General features: G+C 45.4%; 1 protein-coding gene across 9 annotated transcripts in view; it reads left to right on the top strand.

Moving 5' to 3' along the window:
* ATG9A (autophagy related 9A) overlaps positions 1–16,158 on the top strand; it is a 39,091-nt gene that overhangs the window by 7,647 nt on the left and 15,286 nt on the right. For 5 of the 9 annotated variants that reach the window (XM_073647310.1, XM_073647309.1, XM_073647314.1 and 2 more), the window contains 10 exons: positions 135–195; positions 5,994–6,112; positions 6,456–6,607; positions 7,633–7,676; positions 8,020–8,084; positions 8,360–8,515; positions 8,666–8,807; positions 10,703–11,451; positions 12,190–12,343; positions 12,555–12,734. In XM_073647310.1, the coding sequence (XP_073503411.1) occupies positions 6,505–6,607; positions 7,633–7,676; positions 8,020–8,084; positions 8,360–8,515; positions 8,666–8,807; positions 10,703–11,451; positions 12,190–12,343; positions 12,555–12,734 (1,593 nt within the window). In that variant the 5' untranslated portion in view covers positions 135–195; positions 5,994–6,112; positions 6,456–6,504. The remainder of the gene's footprint in view (positions 1–134; positions 196–5,993; positions 6,113–6,455; positions 6,608–7,632; positions 7,677–8,019; positions 8,085–8,359; positions 8,516–8,665; positions 8,808–10,702; positions 11,452–12,189; positions 12,344–12,554; positions 12,735–16,158) is intronic. The other 4 variants (XM_073647313.1, XM_073647306.1, XM_073647308.1 and 1 more) reach the window with 2 other exon arrangements.

Below are 16,158 nucleotides of genomic sequence, written 5' to 3'. Positions count from 1 at the left end.
GCTCCTTATAACGCTCCTGTGCTATTATAAGAATAAAGGTTCCTGGCCCTTTAAAACTGCTCTAGAAATATTCATAAGATGGGTGCAGCTGCGTGACTCAGACTCCTTACATATTAGTTTCATTTTCTCTGCAGCTCTGGTATGTCACTAAGCGGAGAAATCACCCATATAAAACCCCCGGGGGCCACACCGTGAGTATGTCTGCTAATATCCTTATAAAGCTCTAATAATTCCTGTACATAGGGGGCAGTATTATAATAGTTATATTCTTGTACATAGGAGCAGTATTATAGTAGTTATATTCTTGTACATAGGAGCAGTATTATAGTAGTTATATTCTTGTACATAGGGGCAGTATTATAGTAGTTATATTCTTGTACATAGGAGCAGTATTATAGTAGTTATATTCTTGTACATAGGGGTAGTATTATAGTAGTTATATTCCTGTACATAGGGGGCAGTATTATAGTAGTTATATTCTTGTACATAGGGGGCAGTATTATAGTAGTTATATTGTTGTACAAAGGAGCAGTATTATAGTAGTTATATTCCTGTACATATGGGCAGTATTATAGTAGTTATATTCTTGTACATAGGGAGCAGTATTATAGTAGTTATATTATTGTACATAGGAGCAGTATTATAGTAGTTATATTCTTGTACATAGGGACAGTATTATAGTAGTTATATTCTTGTACATAGGGAGCAGTATTATAGTAGTTATATTCTTGTACATAGGGGGCAGTATTATAGTAGTTATATTCTTGTACATAGGGAGCAGTATTATAGTAGTTATATTCTTGTACATAGGGGGCAGTATTATAGTAGTTATATTCTTGTACATAGTAGCAGTATTATAGTAGTTATATTCTTGTACATAGGAGCAGTATTATAGTAGTTATATTCTTGTACATAGGAGCAGTATTATAGTAGTTATATTCTTGTACATAGGGGCAGTATTATAGTAGTTATATTCTTGTACATAGGGGCAGTATTATAGTAGTTATATTCTTGTACATAGGAGCAGTATTATAGTAGTTATATTCTTGTACATAGGAGCAGTATTATAGTAGTTATATTCTTGCACATAGGAGCAGTATTATAGTAGTTATATTCTTGTACATAGAGACAGTATTATAGTAGTTATATTCTTGTACATAGGAGCAGTATTATAGCAGTTATATTCTTGTACATAGGGAGCAGTATTATAGTAGTTATATTCTTGTACATAGGGGGCAGTATTATAGTAGTTATATTCTTGTATATAGGAGCAGTATTATAGTAGTTATATTCTTGTACATAGGGGGCAGTATTATAGTAGTTATATTCTTGTACATAGGAGCAGTATTATAGTAGTTATATTCTTGTACATAGGGGCAGTATTATAGTAGTTATATTCTTGTACATAGGGGCAGTATTATAGTAGTTATATTCTTGTACATAGGGGCAGTATTATAGTAGTTATATTCTTGTACATAGGGGGCAGTATTATAGTAGTTATATTCTTGTACATAGGGAACAGTATTATAGTAGTTATATTCTTGTACATTGGGAACAGTATTATAGTAGTTATATTCTTGTACATTGGGAACAGTATTATAGTAGTTATATTCTTGTACATAGGAGCAGTATTATAGTAGTTATATTCTTGTACATATGGGCAGTATTATAGTAGTTATATTCTTGTACATAGGAGCAGTATTATAGTAGTTATATTCTTGTACATATGGGCAGTATTATAGTAGTTATATTCTTGTACATAGGAGCAGTATTATAGTAGTTATATTCTTGTACGTAGGGGGCAGTATTATAGTAGTTATATTCTTGTATATAGGAGCTATATTATAGTAGTTATATTCTTGTACATAGGAGCAGTATTATAGTAGTTATATTCTTGTACATAGGGGCAATAATATAGTAGTTATATTCTTGTACATAGGGGGCAGTATTATAGTAGTTATATTCTTGTACATAGGGGGCAGTATTATAGTAGTTATATTCTTGTACATAGGAGCAGTATTATGGTAGTTATACTGCCCCCTATGTACAAGAATATAACTACCATAATACTGCTCCTATGTACAAGAATATAACTACTATAATACTGCCCCCTATGTACAAGAATATTATAGTAGTTATATTCTTGTACATAGGAGCAGTATTATAGTAGTTATATTCTTGTACATAGGGGCAGTATTATAGTAGTTATATTCTTGTACATTGGGAACAGTATTATAATAGTTATATTCTTGTACATAGGAGCAGTATTATAGTAGTTATATTCTTGTACATATGGGCAGTATTATAGTAGTTATATTCTTGTACATAGGGGCAGTATTATAGTAGTTATATTCTTGTACATAGGGAACAGTATTATAGTAGTTATATTCTTGTACATTGGGAGCAGTATTATAGTAGTTATATTCTTGTACATTGGGAACAATATTATAATAGTTATATTCTTGTACATAGGGGCAGTATTATAGTAGTTATATTCTTGTACATAGGAGCAGTATTATAGTAGTTATATTCTTGTACATAGGGGCAGTATTATAGTAGTTATATTCTTGTACATAGGGAACAGTATTATAGTAGTTATATTCTTGTACATTGGGAACAGTATTATAGTAGTTATATTCTTGTACATTGGGAGCAGTATTATAGTAGTTATATTCTTGTACATAGGAGCAGTATTATAGTAGTTATATTCTTGTACATATGGGCAGTATTATAGTAGTTATATTCTTGTACATAGGAGCAGTATTATAGTAGTTATATTTTTGTACATATGGGCAGTATTATAGTAGTTATATTCTTGTACATAGGGGCAGTATTATAGTAGTTATATTCTTGTACATAGGAGCAGTATTATAGTAGTTATATTCTTGTACGTAGGGGGCAGTATTATAGTAGTTATATTCTTGTATATAGGGGCAGTATTATAGTAGTTATATTCTTGTATATAGGAGCTGTATTATAGTAGTTATATTCTTGTACATAGGAGCAGTATTATAGTAGTTATATTCTTGTATACAGGGGCAGTATTATAGTTGTTATATTCTTGTACATAGGGGGCAGTATTATAGTAGTTATATTCTTGTACATAGGAGCAGTATTATAGTAGTTATATTCTTTTACATAGGGGCAGTATTATAATAGTTATATTCTTGTACATAGCGGGCAGTATTATAGTAGTTATATTCTTGTACATAGGGAACAGTATTATAGTAGTTATATTCTTGTACATAGGGGCAGTATTATAGTAGTTATATTCTTGTACATAGGGAACAGTATTATAGTAGTTATATTCTTGTACATTGGGAACAGTATTATAGTAGTTATATTCTTGTACATTGGGAGCAGTATTATAGTAGTTATATTCTTGTACATAGGAGCAGTATTATAGTAGTTATATTCTTGTACATATGGGCAGTATTATAGTAGTTATATTCTTGTACATAGGGAACAGTATTATAGTAGTTATATTCTTGTACATAGGGGGCAGTATTATAGTAGTTATATTCTTGTACGTAGGGGGCAGTATTATAGTAGTTATATTCTTGTATATAGGAGCTGTATTATAGTAGTTATATTCTTGTACATAGGAGCAGTATTATAGTAGTTATATTCTTGTATACAGGGGCAGTATTATAGTTTTTATATTCTTGTACATAGGAGCAGTATTATAGTAGTTATATTCTTTTACATAGGGGCAGTATTATAATAGTTATATTCTTGTACATAGCGGGCAGTATTATAGTAGTTATATTCTTGTACATAGGGAACAGTATTATAGTAGTTATATTCTTGTACATAGGGAACAGTATTATAGTAGTTATATTCTTGTACAGAGGAGCAGTATTATAGTAGTTATATTCTTGTACAGAGGAGCAGTATTATAGTAGTTATATTCTTGTACATAGGGGCAGTATTATAGTAGTTATATTCTTGTACATAGCGTGCAGTATTATAGTAGTTATATTCTTGTACATAGGGAACAGTATTATAGTAGTTATATTCTTGTACATAGGGAACAGTATTATAGTAGTTATATTCTTGTACAGAGGAGCAGTATTATAGTAGTTATATTCTTGTACAGAGGATCAGTATTATAGTAGTTATATTCTTGTACATAGGGGGCTGTATTATAGTAGTTATATTCTTGTACATAGGGGCAGTATTATAGTAGTTATATTCTTGTATACAGGGGCAGTATTATAGTTGTTATATTCTTGTACATAGGAGCAGTATTATAGTAGTTATATTCTTGTACATAGGGGGCAGTATTATAGTAGTTATATTCTTGCACATAGGAGCAGTATTATAGTAGTTATATTCTTGTACATAGAGACAGTATTATAGTAGTTATATTCTTGTACATAGAGACAGTATTATAGTAGTTATATTCTTGTACATAGGAGCAGTATTATAGTAGTTATATTCTTGTACATAGGAGCAGTATAAGGGTATGTGCACACGATGCAGAAATGCTCAGGATTTTTTCCTGAGCGTTTCTGCATCTCTCTGGCAGGAAAAAACGCATGCGGATTGTACATGCGGTTTCCTGCCAGGGACATGCGGAAATGAAGCGGTCTTCACTTTCATTTCCGCATGCGGGTTGACAAGCGCTTCCCAAGCGATTTTAGCATCACTTGGAAAGTGCTTGTCAACTTCACACTATATAAATCCATGCAAATGGCATGGATTTATATAGTGTGTGATGTCAAAAAATAAAAAATAAATCTATACGTTACCCTCTGATGGCCCCCGGTGTCCTGCTTCATCGGTCCCGGCTGCCGGCAGTGAAGACTGTAGGACCTTCCGACGTCAGCGTCACGTGACCCGTCACATGACTCTGACGTCAGCGAAGGTCCTTCATTCAACCGCGAAGTGCGCGGGAAGCCGGCAGGACGCAGCGCGGGCCGTCAGAAGGTGAGAATATATATATTTTTTATTTTATTCTTTTTTTTTTAATGGTACCTGGGTCTGGATGAGAGTCCTCTCCTCCACACCCGGGTACCATCCGCACATTAGACCGCATGAAAAGTGCATCAACATATACAGTGATGCGGATTTCATGCGGTCTAATGCAAGTCAATGGCGGCAAAAGAGCAGCGTTTCCGCAAAATTAATTGACATGCTGCGGATTTTTGACCGCAGCGTTTACGCTGCGGAAAAATCCGCATCATGGGCACAGCACATGCGGATTTCCATTGGGGAACATTGCTGCCCTTCTACCATGCGTTTTTCATGCGTTTCCGCAACTGCAAAAACGCCGCGGAAACGCATGAAAAACGCATCGTGTGAACTCAGCCTTATAGTAGTTATATTCTTGCACATAGGAGCAGTATTATAGTAGTTATATTCTTGCACATAGGAGCAGTATTATAGTAGTTATATTCTTGTACATAGAGGCAGTATTATAGTAGTTATATTCTTGTACATAGGGGCAGTATTATAGTAGTTATATTCTTGCACATAGGAGCAGTATTATAGTAGTTATATTCTTGCACATAGGAGCAGTATTATAGTAGTTATATTCTTGTACATAGAGGCAGTATTATAGTAGTTATATTCTTGTACATAGGGGCAGTATTATATTAGTTATATTCGTGTACATAGGGGGCAGTATTATAGTAGTTATATTCTTGTACATAGGAGCAGTATTATAGTAGTTATATTCTTGTACATAGGGGCAGTATTATAGTAGTTATATTCTTGTACATAGGGGGCAGTATTATAGTAGTTATATTCGTGTACATAGGGGGCAGTATTATAGTAGTTATATTCGTGTACATAGGGGGCAGTATTATAGTAGATATATTCTTGTACATAGAGGCAGTATTATAGTAGTTATATTCTTGTACATAGGAGCAGTATTATAGTAGATATATTCTTGTACATAGAGGCACTATTATAGTAGTTATATTTTTGTACATAGGGGGCAGTATTATAGTAGTTATAATTACTTTCTTCCTTACTTTTTGTCCCAGATTCTTCCGTGTTGAGAAGTAAACTTCAAGTATTGTGAAGATTTGTCCTGTTTATGAATCCAAGGAAATGATAGTGGAGACGGTGACCATTCTGTGGCTCCTGGAAGCAGTGTGTGTGTGTAAGTCGCCATGTTTGGTTCTTGGTCTGTATTTCTCTGTATTACACCCACAGTGGAGCTGCTCTATACCGGTGTTACTGGCGCACAGCTGGGATTTGCCATCGCTGTGATCCTCGCCGATCACTAGAATAAGGCAGTTCTTGTTAAACCACTGGATACAGAACTTTCCTATCCGCTGTCTGTTCCCGGATCATCAGATGTCTCATTGTATATTGACTTTGTAGCGGTTCTCTCCATCTTGGTGCAGCATTCCCCTCTGATATTATGGCTGAGTATCCATGTCGCCCAGTAATCACTAATACTTGTGATATAACGGTTTCTCCTCTTGTTCTTCTATGTGCAGCACGTCCTCCATTCTGAAGGCTGACCTCTTGATGTGAGGCTGTGGGGACATGGCGGTCCTGGACACCCCGTACCAGAGGCTGGAGGCCTCGTACACGGACTCGCCTCTGGGGGAGGATGACCTCCTGGTGCATGTACCGGAGGGAAGTAAATGTGAGTACTCCACTGTCATAGACTGCACCACCCAATCGTGCGTCTGTTTATAATGGTTTATAGTAAGTTCTGACATCTGGCGACATTTATCCACGAGGACTGTGTTTCCTCATTGTCATTGTGCAACATAACCCTTGCACCCCTTACATTGTGTATCTTGGTTACTTACACAATCTTATGAACTGAATTCGCAAAAGCAAATGAACTGACGGCATCTCCCCATAATGCCTGTATTATATCACAGGAGACACACGAGACATGGCTGAACTGATATAAAGGGAAGTCTTCACCCAACCATAGATAGGATGTGGTATCAGGGCTATTAGATGTACCAGGTTCTTCACAGCTGCTTCCCTGCATTGACCCACAGACCAAAGTCACGTGGAAGAATGTGGTTCTGTAAGAAATACATTACATTATGTAATGTACAATGCTCCAGAGCTGCGCTCACTATTCTGCTGGTGCAATCACTGTGTACATGCATTACATTACTGATCCTGAGTTACATCCTGTATTATACCCCAGAGCTGCACTCACTATTCTGCTGGTGCAATCACTGTGTACATGCATTACATTACTGATCCTTAGTTACATCCTGTATTATACCCCAGAGCTGCACTCACTATTCTGCTGGTGCAGTCACTGTGTACATACATTACATTACTGATCCTGAGTTACATCCTGTATTATACTCCAGAGCTGCACTCACTATTCTGCTGGTGCAGTCACTGTGTACATATTTTACTGATCCTCGGTTAGCACTCTAGAGCTGTAGGTTTCGGGGCTGAAATCTCTGCACTTTCCCTGCTTGTTCAGGGTCTGTACAGATCTTGCTCTGGCGAGCTGTTTTCTGAGTAGTGCTGTATTCACACTATACACTGTATAGTCATCTGATGTGGGAAGACCTTCGTGCCCCCGTCCAGTATGTGACGTGTCTGAGGGGGTCTTTAATTGATTGGTTTTGGCCCCAGGACTTGGTGATACCCATGTTATACCGTATGACACGTGTCTTCTTCTCTCTTCAGCTCCGTGGAATCACATTGAGAACCTGGATCTCTTCTTCTCCAGAGTATCCTTTTCCTTTCTGTGCAGCGATTCACAATGTGACTTTTTTTTTTTTTTTTTTTTTTTTTTACACTTTGTTTCATTTCCTTTTCCAAATCCTCCAATAAGCAGAGATCTTGTTACATTTGGAGGTGAAATCCTCTCCTCCTCTGGTTTGTTACAGTGTATCAGCCCGGAGCCAGGAATGGACATGTGCCGCTTCTCTGTTTTGGTGACAGAGAATGAGCTTTAGATAAAGGAATAGTCCTACTGTCACACAGCTGCAATGTGTTACAATGTGTCAGCACCCTTCCTTCTTTTCCTCCTGCTCCTAATCCTCTGTGTGTTCCTTATCGCTGACACTTCAGGTCTACAACCTGCACCAGAAGAACGGATTCACCTGCATGCTGATTGGGGAGATCTTCGAGTTATTGTGAGTATATTTAACCCATCATTGGCTGGAAAAAAGGGGCGATCTCCTGGATTATAGGATGAGTTGGAAAATGTCCTGAAACCTTCCAAAAAGTAGAATCGTAGCAGAGGCCTGAACAGTGCAGATTATTAGGGAACATTTTCATCGTCTCGTTCCCTCTTTGACCCCCAAATGCACACCGATGTCTTGTCTCTCTCGGCAGTTTTATGCATTTCCTATTTTTGGGGATTTTGCTCTTTGGCCTTCTGTTACCCCCATACCCAATTGCTTTGCAGGCAGTTCATCTTCGTCGTCAGTTTCACCACCTTTCTGGTGAGTTGTGTGGATTATGACATCCTTTTTGCAAATAAGATGGTGAATCACAGTCAGAGTGAAAACAACAAGGTGACGCTGCCAGATGCCTTCCTGCCCCCCGGAGTCTGCAGGGACCGGTCAGTAGATTATTCCCTCCACGGAGTTTGTTAGAAAGTTTTAGAACTTTTAATATCACAGTCGTCTTATGTCTATAGGGCCTTAAAATACTGAGGTGCAGGATGCCCCCCGCAAACCACTAATCTGCTCATTTATGTTTTATTTCCCAGCATTGAGGAGAACTGGTTCCTTGTGGTTCTTCTGGTCATCGCCGGCGTCTTCTGGATCCACAGACTCATCAAGTTTATTTACAACGTCTGCTGCTACTGGGAGATCTACAACTTCTACATTCAAGCTCTGCGCATCCCTATGGTTTGTACCAGGCACCAGTAATGAAGGAGAATGTGCTTTTTACCACAGTCATTAAAGAGACTTATTGTACATTTCGCTGCGTCCCCTGGAGCCGGCGCGTCCCCTGGCCCCCTGGAGCCGGCGCGTCCCCTGGCCCCCTGGAGCCGGCGCGTCCCCTGGCCCCCTGGAGCCGGCGCGTCCCCTGCCGCCCTGGAGCCGGCGCGTCCCCTGCCGCCCTGGAGCCGGCGCGTCCCCTGCCGCCCTGGAGCCGGCGCGTCCCCTGCCGCCCTGGAGCCGGCGCGTCCCCTGCCGCCCTGGAGCCGGCGCGTCCCCTGCCGCCCTGGAGCCGGCGCGTCCCCTGCCGCCCTGGAGCCGGCGCGTCCCCTGCCGCCCTGGAGCCGGCGCGTCCCCTGCCGCCCTGGAGCCGGCGCGTCCCCTGCCGCCCTGGAGCCGGCGCGTCCCCTGCCGCCCTGGAGCCGGCGCGTCCCCTGCCGCCCTGGAGCCGGCGCGTCCCCTGCCGCCCTGGAGCCGGCGCGTCCCCTGCCGCCCTGGAGCCGGCGCGTCCCCTGCCGCCCTGGAGCCGGCGCCGCCCTGGAGCCGGCGCCGCCCTGGAGCCGGCGCCGCCCTGGAGCCGGCGCCGCCCTGGAGCCGGCGCCGCCCTGGAGCCGGCGCCGCCCTGGAGCCGGCGCCGCCCTGGAGCCGGCGCGTCCCCTGCCGCCCTGGAGCCGGCGCGTCCCCTGCCGCCCTGGAGCCGGCGCGTCCCCTGCCGCCCTGGAGCCGGCGCGTCCCCTGCCGCCCTGGAGCCGGCGCGTCCCCTGCCGCCCTGGAGCCGGCGCGTCCCCTGCCGCCCTGGAGCCGGCGCGTCCCCTGCCGCCCTGGAGCCGGCGCGTCCCCTGCCGCCCTGGAGCCGGCGCGTGGCTACCAAGCCATAGCCAGGATGAGAAGAGCATCCAGTCCTTGCCACTTTGCTTTTTTAACCTCTTTCTTTTGGTTACGTTCACATGAACGTTTTTTGGCCCGCATTGGCACTTTTTGGCTTTGCGCATAGACCATGTGGAAAAAAATCGCAGTTTGTGCCAGTCTGGTCCGCTTTATGTTCTAGTCTAGTGCTTGTAACTTATTGTTTTTTTTTTTCCTGCACATAAGACGCACCTAGATTTTAGAGGAGGAAAATGGGGGAAAAAAAATTAAATGCTGATTTAATGGGTAGCTGTAGAAGTTTTGGAGCATTAGCCTCTTCATGCATCTGGGTGGGACTGTCAGTAGGGTCTTCGGCTCTGTTGTGGCCCCTCAGCATTTGTTCGAGCCTCCTTTTTAAAATTTCGTGCTAGCGCCGCCCGTGCTGCCTGTGGCGCTTGCACACATTTATATCCCAGCGTTCTCCAGCAAAATGGCGCATGTTCAAATTAACCTCCTACGGTCTCCAGCAAAATGGTGCCGGTGGCTGCTTATGCGCAGATTGGGATCTCTGCTCAATGACAAGCCGAGATCTCAAACTGCGCATGCGGCGGCGCCATTTTGCTGGAAACTTTAAGATTACCCCCTCTGCCGGGACACCCCCCCCCTCCTCCTAGCCCAGGGGCCCGCAGAATATCCCCAGTCATGCCACCGACTTCCTGCAGCAGCGACACTTCTCCTGCCTCCTCTAACCCCGCTCCACCGCCGCCCCACCACCATCACAGCGAGATAGGTAAGCTACATTCGGACTATAAAACGCACCTCCATTTTCCTCCCAAATTGAGGGGGTGCATCTTGTAGTCCAAAAAATATGTTAATTGGTGTCCACATGAGTGTAATAACGAGACGGACTCATTTACCAAGTTATTTGCATGAACTTGCAAAAATAAATATTATTTATTTACATTATTGCAAACCCTTTTTAACTTTTTTTCTCCTTTTTTTTTTTTTTTTTGCAGGCAGATCTCCCTTATTACACCTGGGAAGAAATCCAGAGCAGAATCGTCCAGATCCAGAAGGAGCATCAAATTTGCATCCACAAGAAGGAGTTGTCAGAACTGGACGTGTCCCATCGAATCCTGCGCTTTAAGAATTACATGGTCGCCATGGTCAATAAGAACCTCCTGCCCCTCCAGCACCGGCTCCCCCTGCTGGGCGATACAGTCTTCTACACTCGGGGGCTCAAGTACAACTTTCAGCTCATTTTCTTCTGGGGTCCCGGCTGCCTCTTCCAGAACGAGTGGAGTTTAAAGCCCGAGTACAAGCGAGCAGGAGCGCGTCTGGAGCTGGCGGAGAAGCTGTCTCAGCGCATTCTCTGGATAGGACTCGCCAACTTGGTGCTTTGCCCGCTTGTCCTCGTCTGGCAGATCCTCTATGCCTTCTTCAGCTACACCGAGGTCCTGCGCAGAGAGCCGGGGAGCCTCGGAGCCCGATGCTGGTCCCTGTACGGACGCTGCTATCTCCGCCACTTCAATGAGCTGGATCATCAGCTGCAGGCGAGGCTGAGCCGAGCGTACAAGCCGGCCTGCAAGTACATGAACTGCTTCCTGTCCCCGCTCCTGGCTGTGGCCGCCAAACACTTAGGATTCCTGGCGGGATCCATCCTGGCTGTGCTGATAGCGCTCACTGTCTACGATGAGGACGTGCTGGCGGTGGAGCACGTGCTGAGCACTGTGACGCTCCTGGGAGTGGTGGTGACAGTCAGCAGGTCAGTGCTAACATCATTGAAGACCATTTGATTAAAGCGGTTGTCTAAGATTATAAAAACATGGCAGCTTTCTTCTAAATGGCACCGCTCCTGCCCAGCATTTCTCTCTGGTATTGCAGCTCTGCTAATGGGACTGAAACGGAATATTTTTGAAAGCAGCCAGGTTTTTTTTATTCCTCTTTCATTTTTTTTTAAGGTTGTGCATGCTACTGCAACCATTTTTTAATTGCAGCAATACATCTAAAATCTAAAAGATGGAAGCAAATTTGCAGCTCCCCTGCAGAAGCTATGCTTTGTCATGGTTAAATACTACGTGAAAACTCAGATTGCGGTCTGATCCTACAGTCCTGAGGTTGCTCCATTCCCTCTGTCTCTTTTCTTTTTCTTAAACTGCAGACAGTAGAAGAGGAAGAGAGCGACGCTTTGCAGCCGGAGCCGACTACAATCAGGGTTTGTTTGTAGTCTGTAACCGTGGCGTCACATAGGTCTTCATAAGAGCAGTATTCACAAAAATGGTAGATTTGTGCAAAGAATTTATATAAATTGGAGGAATGAAAATGGTTGCAAAAGTATGCACACCCTTTCCACACTTCTATACATAATTATATCGATTTGCTAAAATCATTTATTCGTGGTCCCTTTTTTTATTTTATAAAGGAATACATTGTCCTCTACAGGTTCAGGGCAGAACTGCAAGCTGTAAATGATGTAATCACTGCTGTCATCTCTGTTCCTCAGGTCGTTTATTCCCGATCAGCACTTGGTTTTCTGTCCGGAGCAGCTTCTAAAAGTCATTCTGGCTCATATTCATTACATGCCCGACCACTGGCAGCGCAGCGCTCACCGGGCGGAAACTCGGGGAGAGTTTGCACAACTTTTCCAGTACAAAGCGGTGAGTGTTACACCAAAATAGCTCTGCATGAGCAGGATGATAACTGTGTCCTATATACTTGTATATTCTGATAGCGCATGTGGTCCGGGGTCATATATTAGACTCCGAGGGTTAATGAATATTGTACATAATTACTCATACCTATAAGTGGTTACATTCACTCCATTCAGATCTAGGGATCCTTGATTCTTCCTTTACGTCCTATGTGCAGGTCTTTATTCTGGAGGAGCTCCTGAGTCCGCTGCTGACTCCTCTCGTACTGATATTTAGACTGCGTCCAAAGTCCTTGGAGATCATCGACTTTTTCCGAAACTTCACAGTCGAAGTGGTGGGAGTCGGGGACACCTGTTCTTTTGCACAAATGGACGTCCGTCAGCATGGCAATCCTGCAGTAAGTGCACAGCTGGAGATCCTCATGCAAGTCAGCAGCTAATGTACAGAAACAACTGCTGAGTTGAGCGAAAAGACTTTCTCTATCCATTGGGGGACACAGGACCATGGGTGTATGCTGCTGTCGCTAGGAGGTTGACACTAGGCAAAAAAAGGAAAATAGCTCCTCCTCCGCAGTATACACCCGCCTACAGGCAGCAAGCTCACCAGTTTAAGCTTAGTGTCTGTAGGAGGTGGACCTGGATCTTCACAGATCCAACCCTGTTGTGTTTATTAACCTTTGTTTTTTCTCTTTCAGATACAGCTTTTCAGGCTAACTGGGAACACTGCGTCCCCTGTTAACCCACAAGCGACCGAGAGAGCAGTGTGGCTACCCCCACATCGCCCACTCTTGGACCCGCTGGGCAGGACTTATCCCCTGTCACCTTAGGGTGCCTCAGGGTGATTTCGGTGGCCAGTCCTAGCCTGTTCCCCACCCCCAGCCCCCTCCTCGGAGCGGCCTGGGAGGGAGACGGCGGTCCCTGCGGGTGACCTTCCCCCAGTTTTCTGGGGTTGACACCGTCTTCTGCACTGTCCAGGACCGGACAGTGTGGGAAGGAGGAAAAGCCAGGATCCCCCCCTATCCAGGACGGCATCCTGAGACCATCCTCAGAAGGAGAGAGGAAGAGACGACAGTCGGACCCGCTAAGACAGGTACTTCCCCTGTCTCTCAGCTGTAGGTCCCAGTCCCCTGGCGTTACCTGCCCCCCCTCCTCCTCTCACCAAACATGGCGCTTAACAGCGCTTCCCTGGGTCACTTCCTCCTTCTTCTCCCATTATGCGCGGCAGATCTGCCGCACTTTTTTTCTCCGTCTGGGGGGCGTGTCCGGTGGGTGGTTCCCCTCCGACGGCTATACGCCCCCTGCTATTTCACCAACCAGGGCCCAGGAGCATGGTGACGCTTCCGTCACGCCCTCGAGCCTTCCGCGGACCTATCAACGGCGGGTCTTTCAAGCCCGCCCCCCTTTCCATCCACCTATCGGAGCCTCGACGTGCCCCGTCATCAGGGCAGCGTCCTCTGCTCCTTCCCCTACACCGACGCCATCTCTCTGCGCACGCAGCTCCCTACTCCTTCGGCACCTGACTGTGACCCGCTCCAGCCTCACCTTCGGAGCCTTTCAGGGGGACACGGGACCGCTTCTCTGCAGCATCGGGTAGGCTCTGTCCTGACACGACCCACACCCTTTCCTGACCACAGGCGTCCTCCCTCTGTATTATCCCTGGCCTGGCACATATGCCCAAACCCAGGGAGCTCTCAGTCCGTCCCTCTCACATGGTCACATACTACGCCTGTACTCTTTGCGGTACTAAGTGGCCCGCGGGTTTCATTACAGCCTTCTGCTCAACCTGCAAACCTCCCACCATGCTGGCACCCCAGGATCCCCCCGCCGCCCAGGACAAAGGAACTCCCTCCCCTCCGGAGTGTGCTGTTGCTATGTCACAGTATGTCTCTGACCTCACCAAGGTTTCTCAATCTCTGGTGCAGGTCTTAGAACGCTTGCCTATGTTGTCCACGGCCACCAGTGCTCCGAACGTCCCCACAGACGATTCACAAGCACCCCTGTCCCCTCCTCACAGGGGCAGACTGACGGCACGTTCTCAGAAACGGACTCACACAAGCTCCTCCTCCAGCTCTCCAGACTCCAAGATGCTCCCTGCATCTCACACCTCTTCCCCGGAGGTCGCCCTGGAATCTAACTCTGCATCGGATTCAGACTCTGGTTCCGACTCAGACCAGTATTCAAGGATCCAGGACATGATTGACAGCCTTATTACGGCCGTCAATCAGACTCTGCATGTTAGAGAAGACGAGACCCCTTCTCAGGACTACTCAGTTCCGTTCAAAAAAATTAAGCGTCCCGCACGCACTTTTTCTAACCATGCAGAATTTGACAGTGTCTTTCAGAAGCAGTGGGAGCATCCAGAAAAGCGCTTTACAGGAAAGAAACAGTTAAACATCCTATACCCCTTTAACCGTGACCTTGTCAGCAAATGGATGGAGTCCCCATCTGTGGACCCTCCCGTCTCTCGCCTTTCCACCAAGGCGGTACTGTCTCTTCCGGATGGTTCCTCCCTTAAGGATACCACGGATAGGCAGGTTGAGGCTCTCACTAAGTCAGCCTTTGAGGCTGCGGGCACCTCCCTTTGCCCTTCCTTTGCCTCAACTTGGGTATCAAAGGCGGTGTCCGCATGGGCCAAACAGCTCAGACCGGGCATCCTAGCAGGGGGCCTCCCCGGACGATCTGGCCGACTTAGCAGATCAAATCGGCCACGCAGGGAAATATCTACTTACGGCGTCCCTCGACTGCTGCATGCTCAGCCCGGGTTTCCAGCAATCTCTTTGCCTTACGTAGAATTCTTTGGCTTAAGGCTTGGAGTGCCGACCCGGCTTCCAAAAGATCTCTAACTAATCTTCCTTTTCAAGGCTCCAGGCTGTTTGGATCCATGCTAGACCAGATCATCTTTGATGCTACTGGGGGTAAGAGCACCTCTCTCCCCCAGCCCAGATCCAAACGCCCTTTTCCTAGGAGACGTCCCCTTCAGTTCCGGTTCTTTCGTAAGTTCGCTCAACCGAACCCCTCCTCTCAACAGGACCGTACTCCAGCACGGCGGGACAGTCGTAAGCCCTCCTTTAGGCCCACACCTAACTGGCGCCCAAAGGGTCGCTCCTCCAAGTCCCTCTGGATCACAATCACGATCCAACAGATTTTCCTCAGCATGATGGTCACTCCCACCTGGGACCTCTCCCAGGGTGGGCGGCCGTCTCCTTCTGTTCCGAGATTCTTAGCTCTTGGCAATAGAGGATGCCTGGGTCAGGGAGATTGTTACTTCCGGCTACAAGATCGAGTTCAACTCCAGCCCACGATCACGTTTTCTCAGGTCCCGCCCCCCTCAACCATCTCTGCTTCCCGGTTTCCTTCAAGCCATCGCCTCCCTTTTGCACTCAGGAGTCATAGTCCCGGTTCCCTTTCAGGAAAGGTTTTCCGGTTTTTACTCAAACCTCTTCGTCGTCCCAAAAAAGGACGGCTCACTGCGTCCGATTCTGGACCTCAAACAGCTAAACCGACATGTACGCATCCAACAGTTCAGGATGGAGTCCTTCAGGTCGGTAAAAACCTCGATGGAAACCGAGGAATATCTTATGTTCGTGGACATTCAGGATGCGTACCTTCACATCCCAATCTGCGCATCACAAGGCAGGCTGATCAACACGGACAAATCCTTCCTGGTCCCATCCCAACGCTTAACCTTCCTAGGGATGCCGTTCGACACGACTCGTGCCCGTGTCCTCCTTGCCGAGTGAAAAGATAAACTCTCCACTGCAGGGGATCCACATCCTCTCCGATCCAAGTCCACACTCCCTTCGTCTATGCATGAGTGTCCTG

The sequence above is a fragment of the Phyllobates terribilis genome, unplaced genomic scaffold (assembly GCF_046119375.1).
Source record: "Phyllobates terribilis strain yellow unplaced genomic scaffold, ASM4611937v1 Scaffold_9__5_contigs__length_417890890, whole genome shotgun sequence".
Classification (NCBI taxonomy): Eukaryota; Metazoa; Chordata; class Amphibia; order Anura; family Dendrobatidae; genus Phyllobates; species Phyllobates terribilis.
The sequence above is the reverse complement of the archived record's forward strand: the minus strand, read 5'-3'. Positions and strand labels throughout refer to the sequence as shown.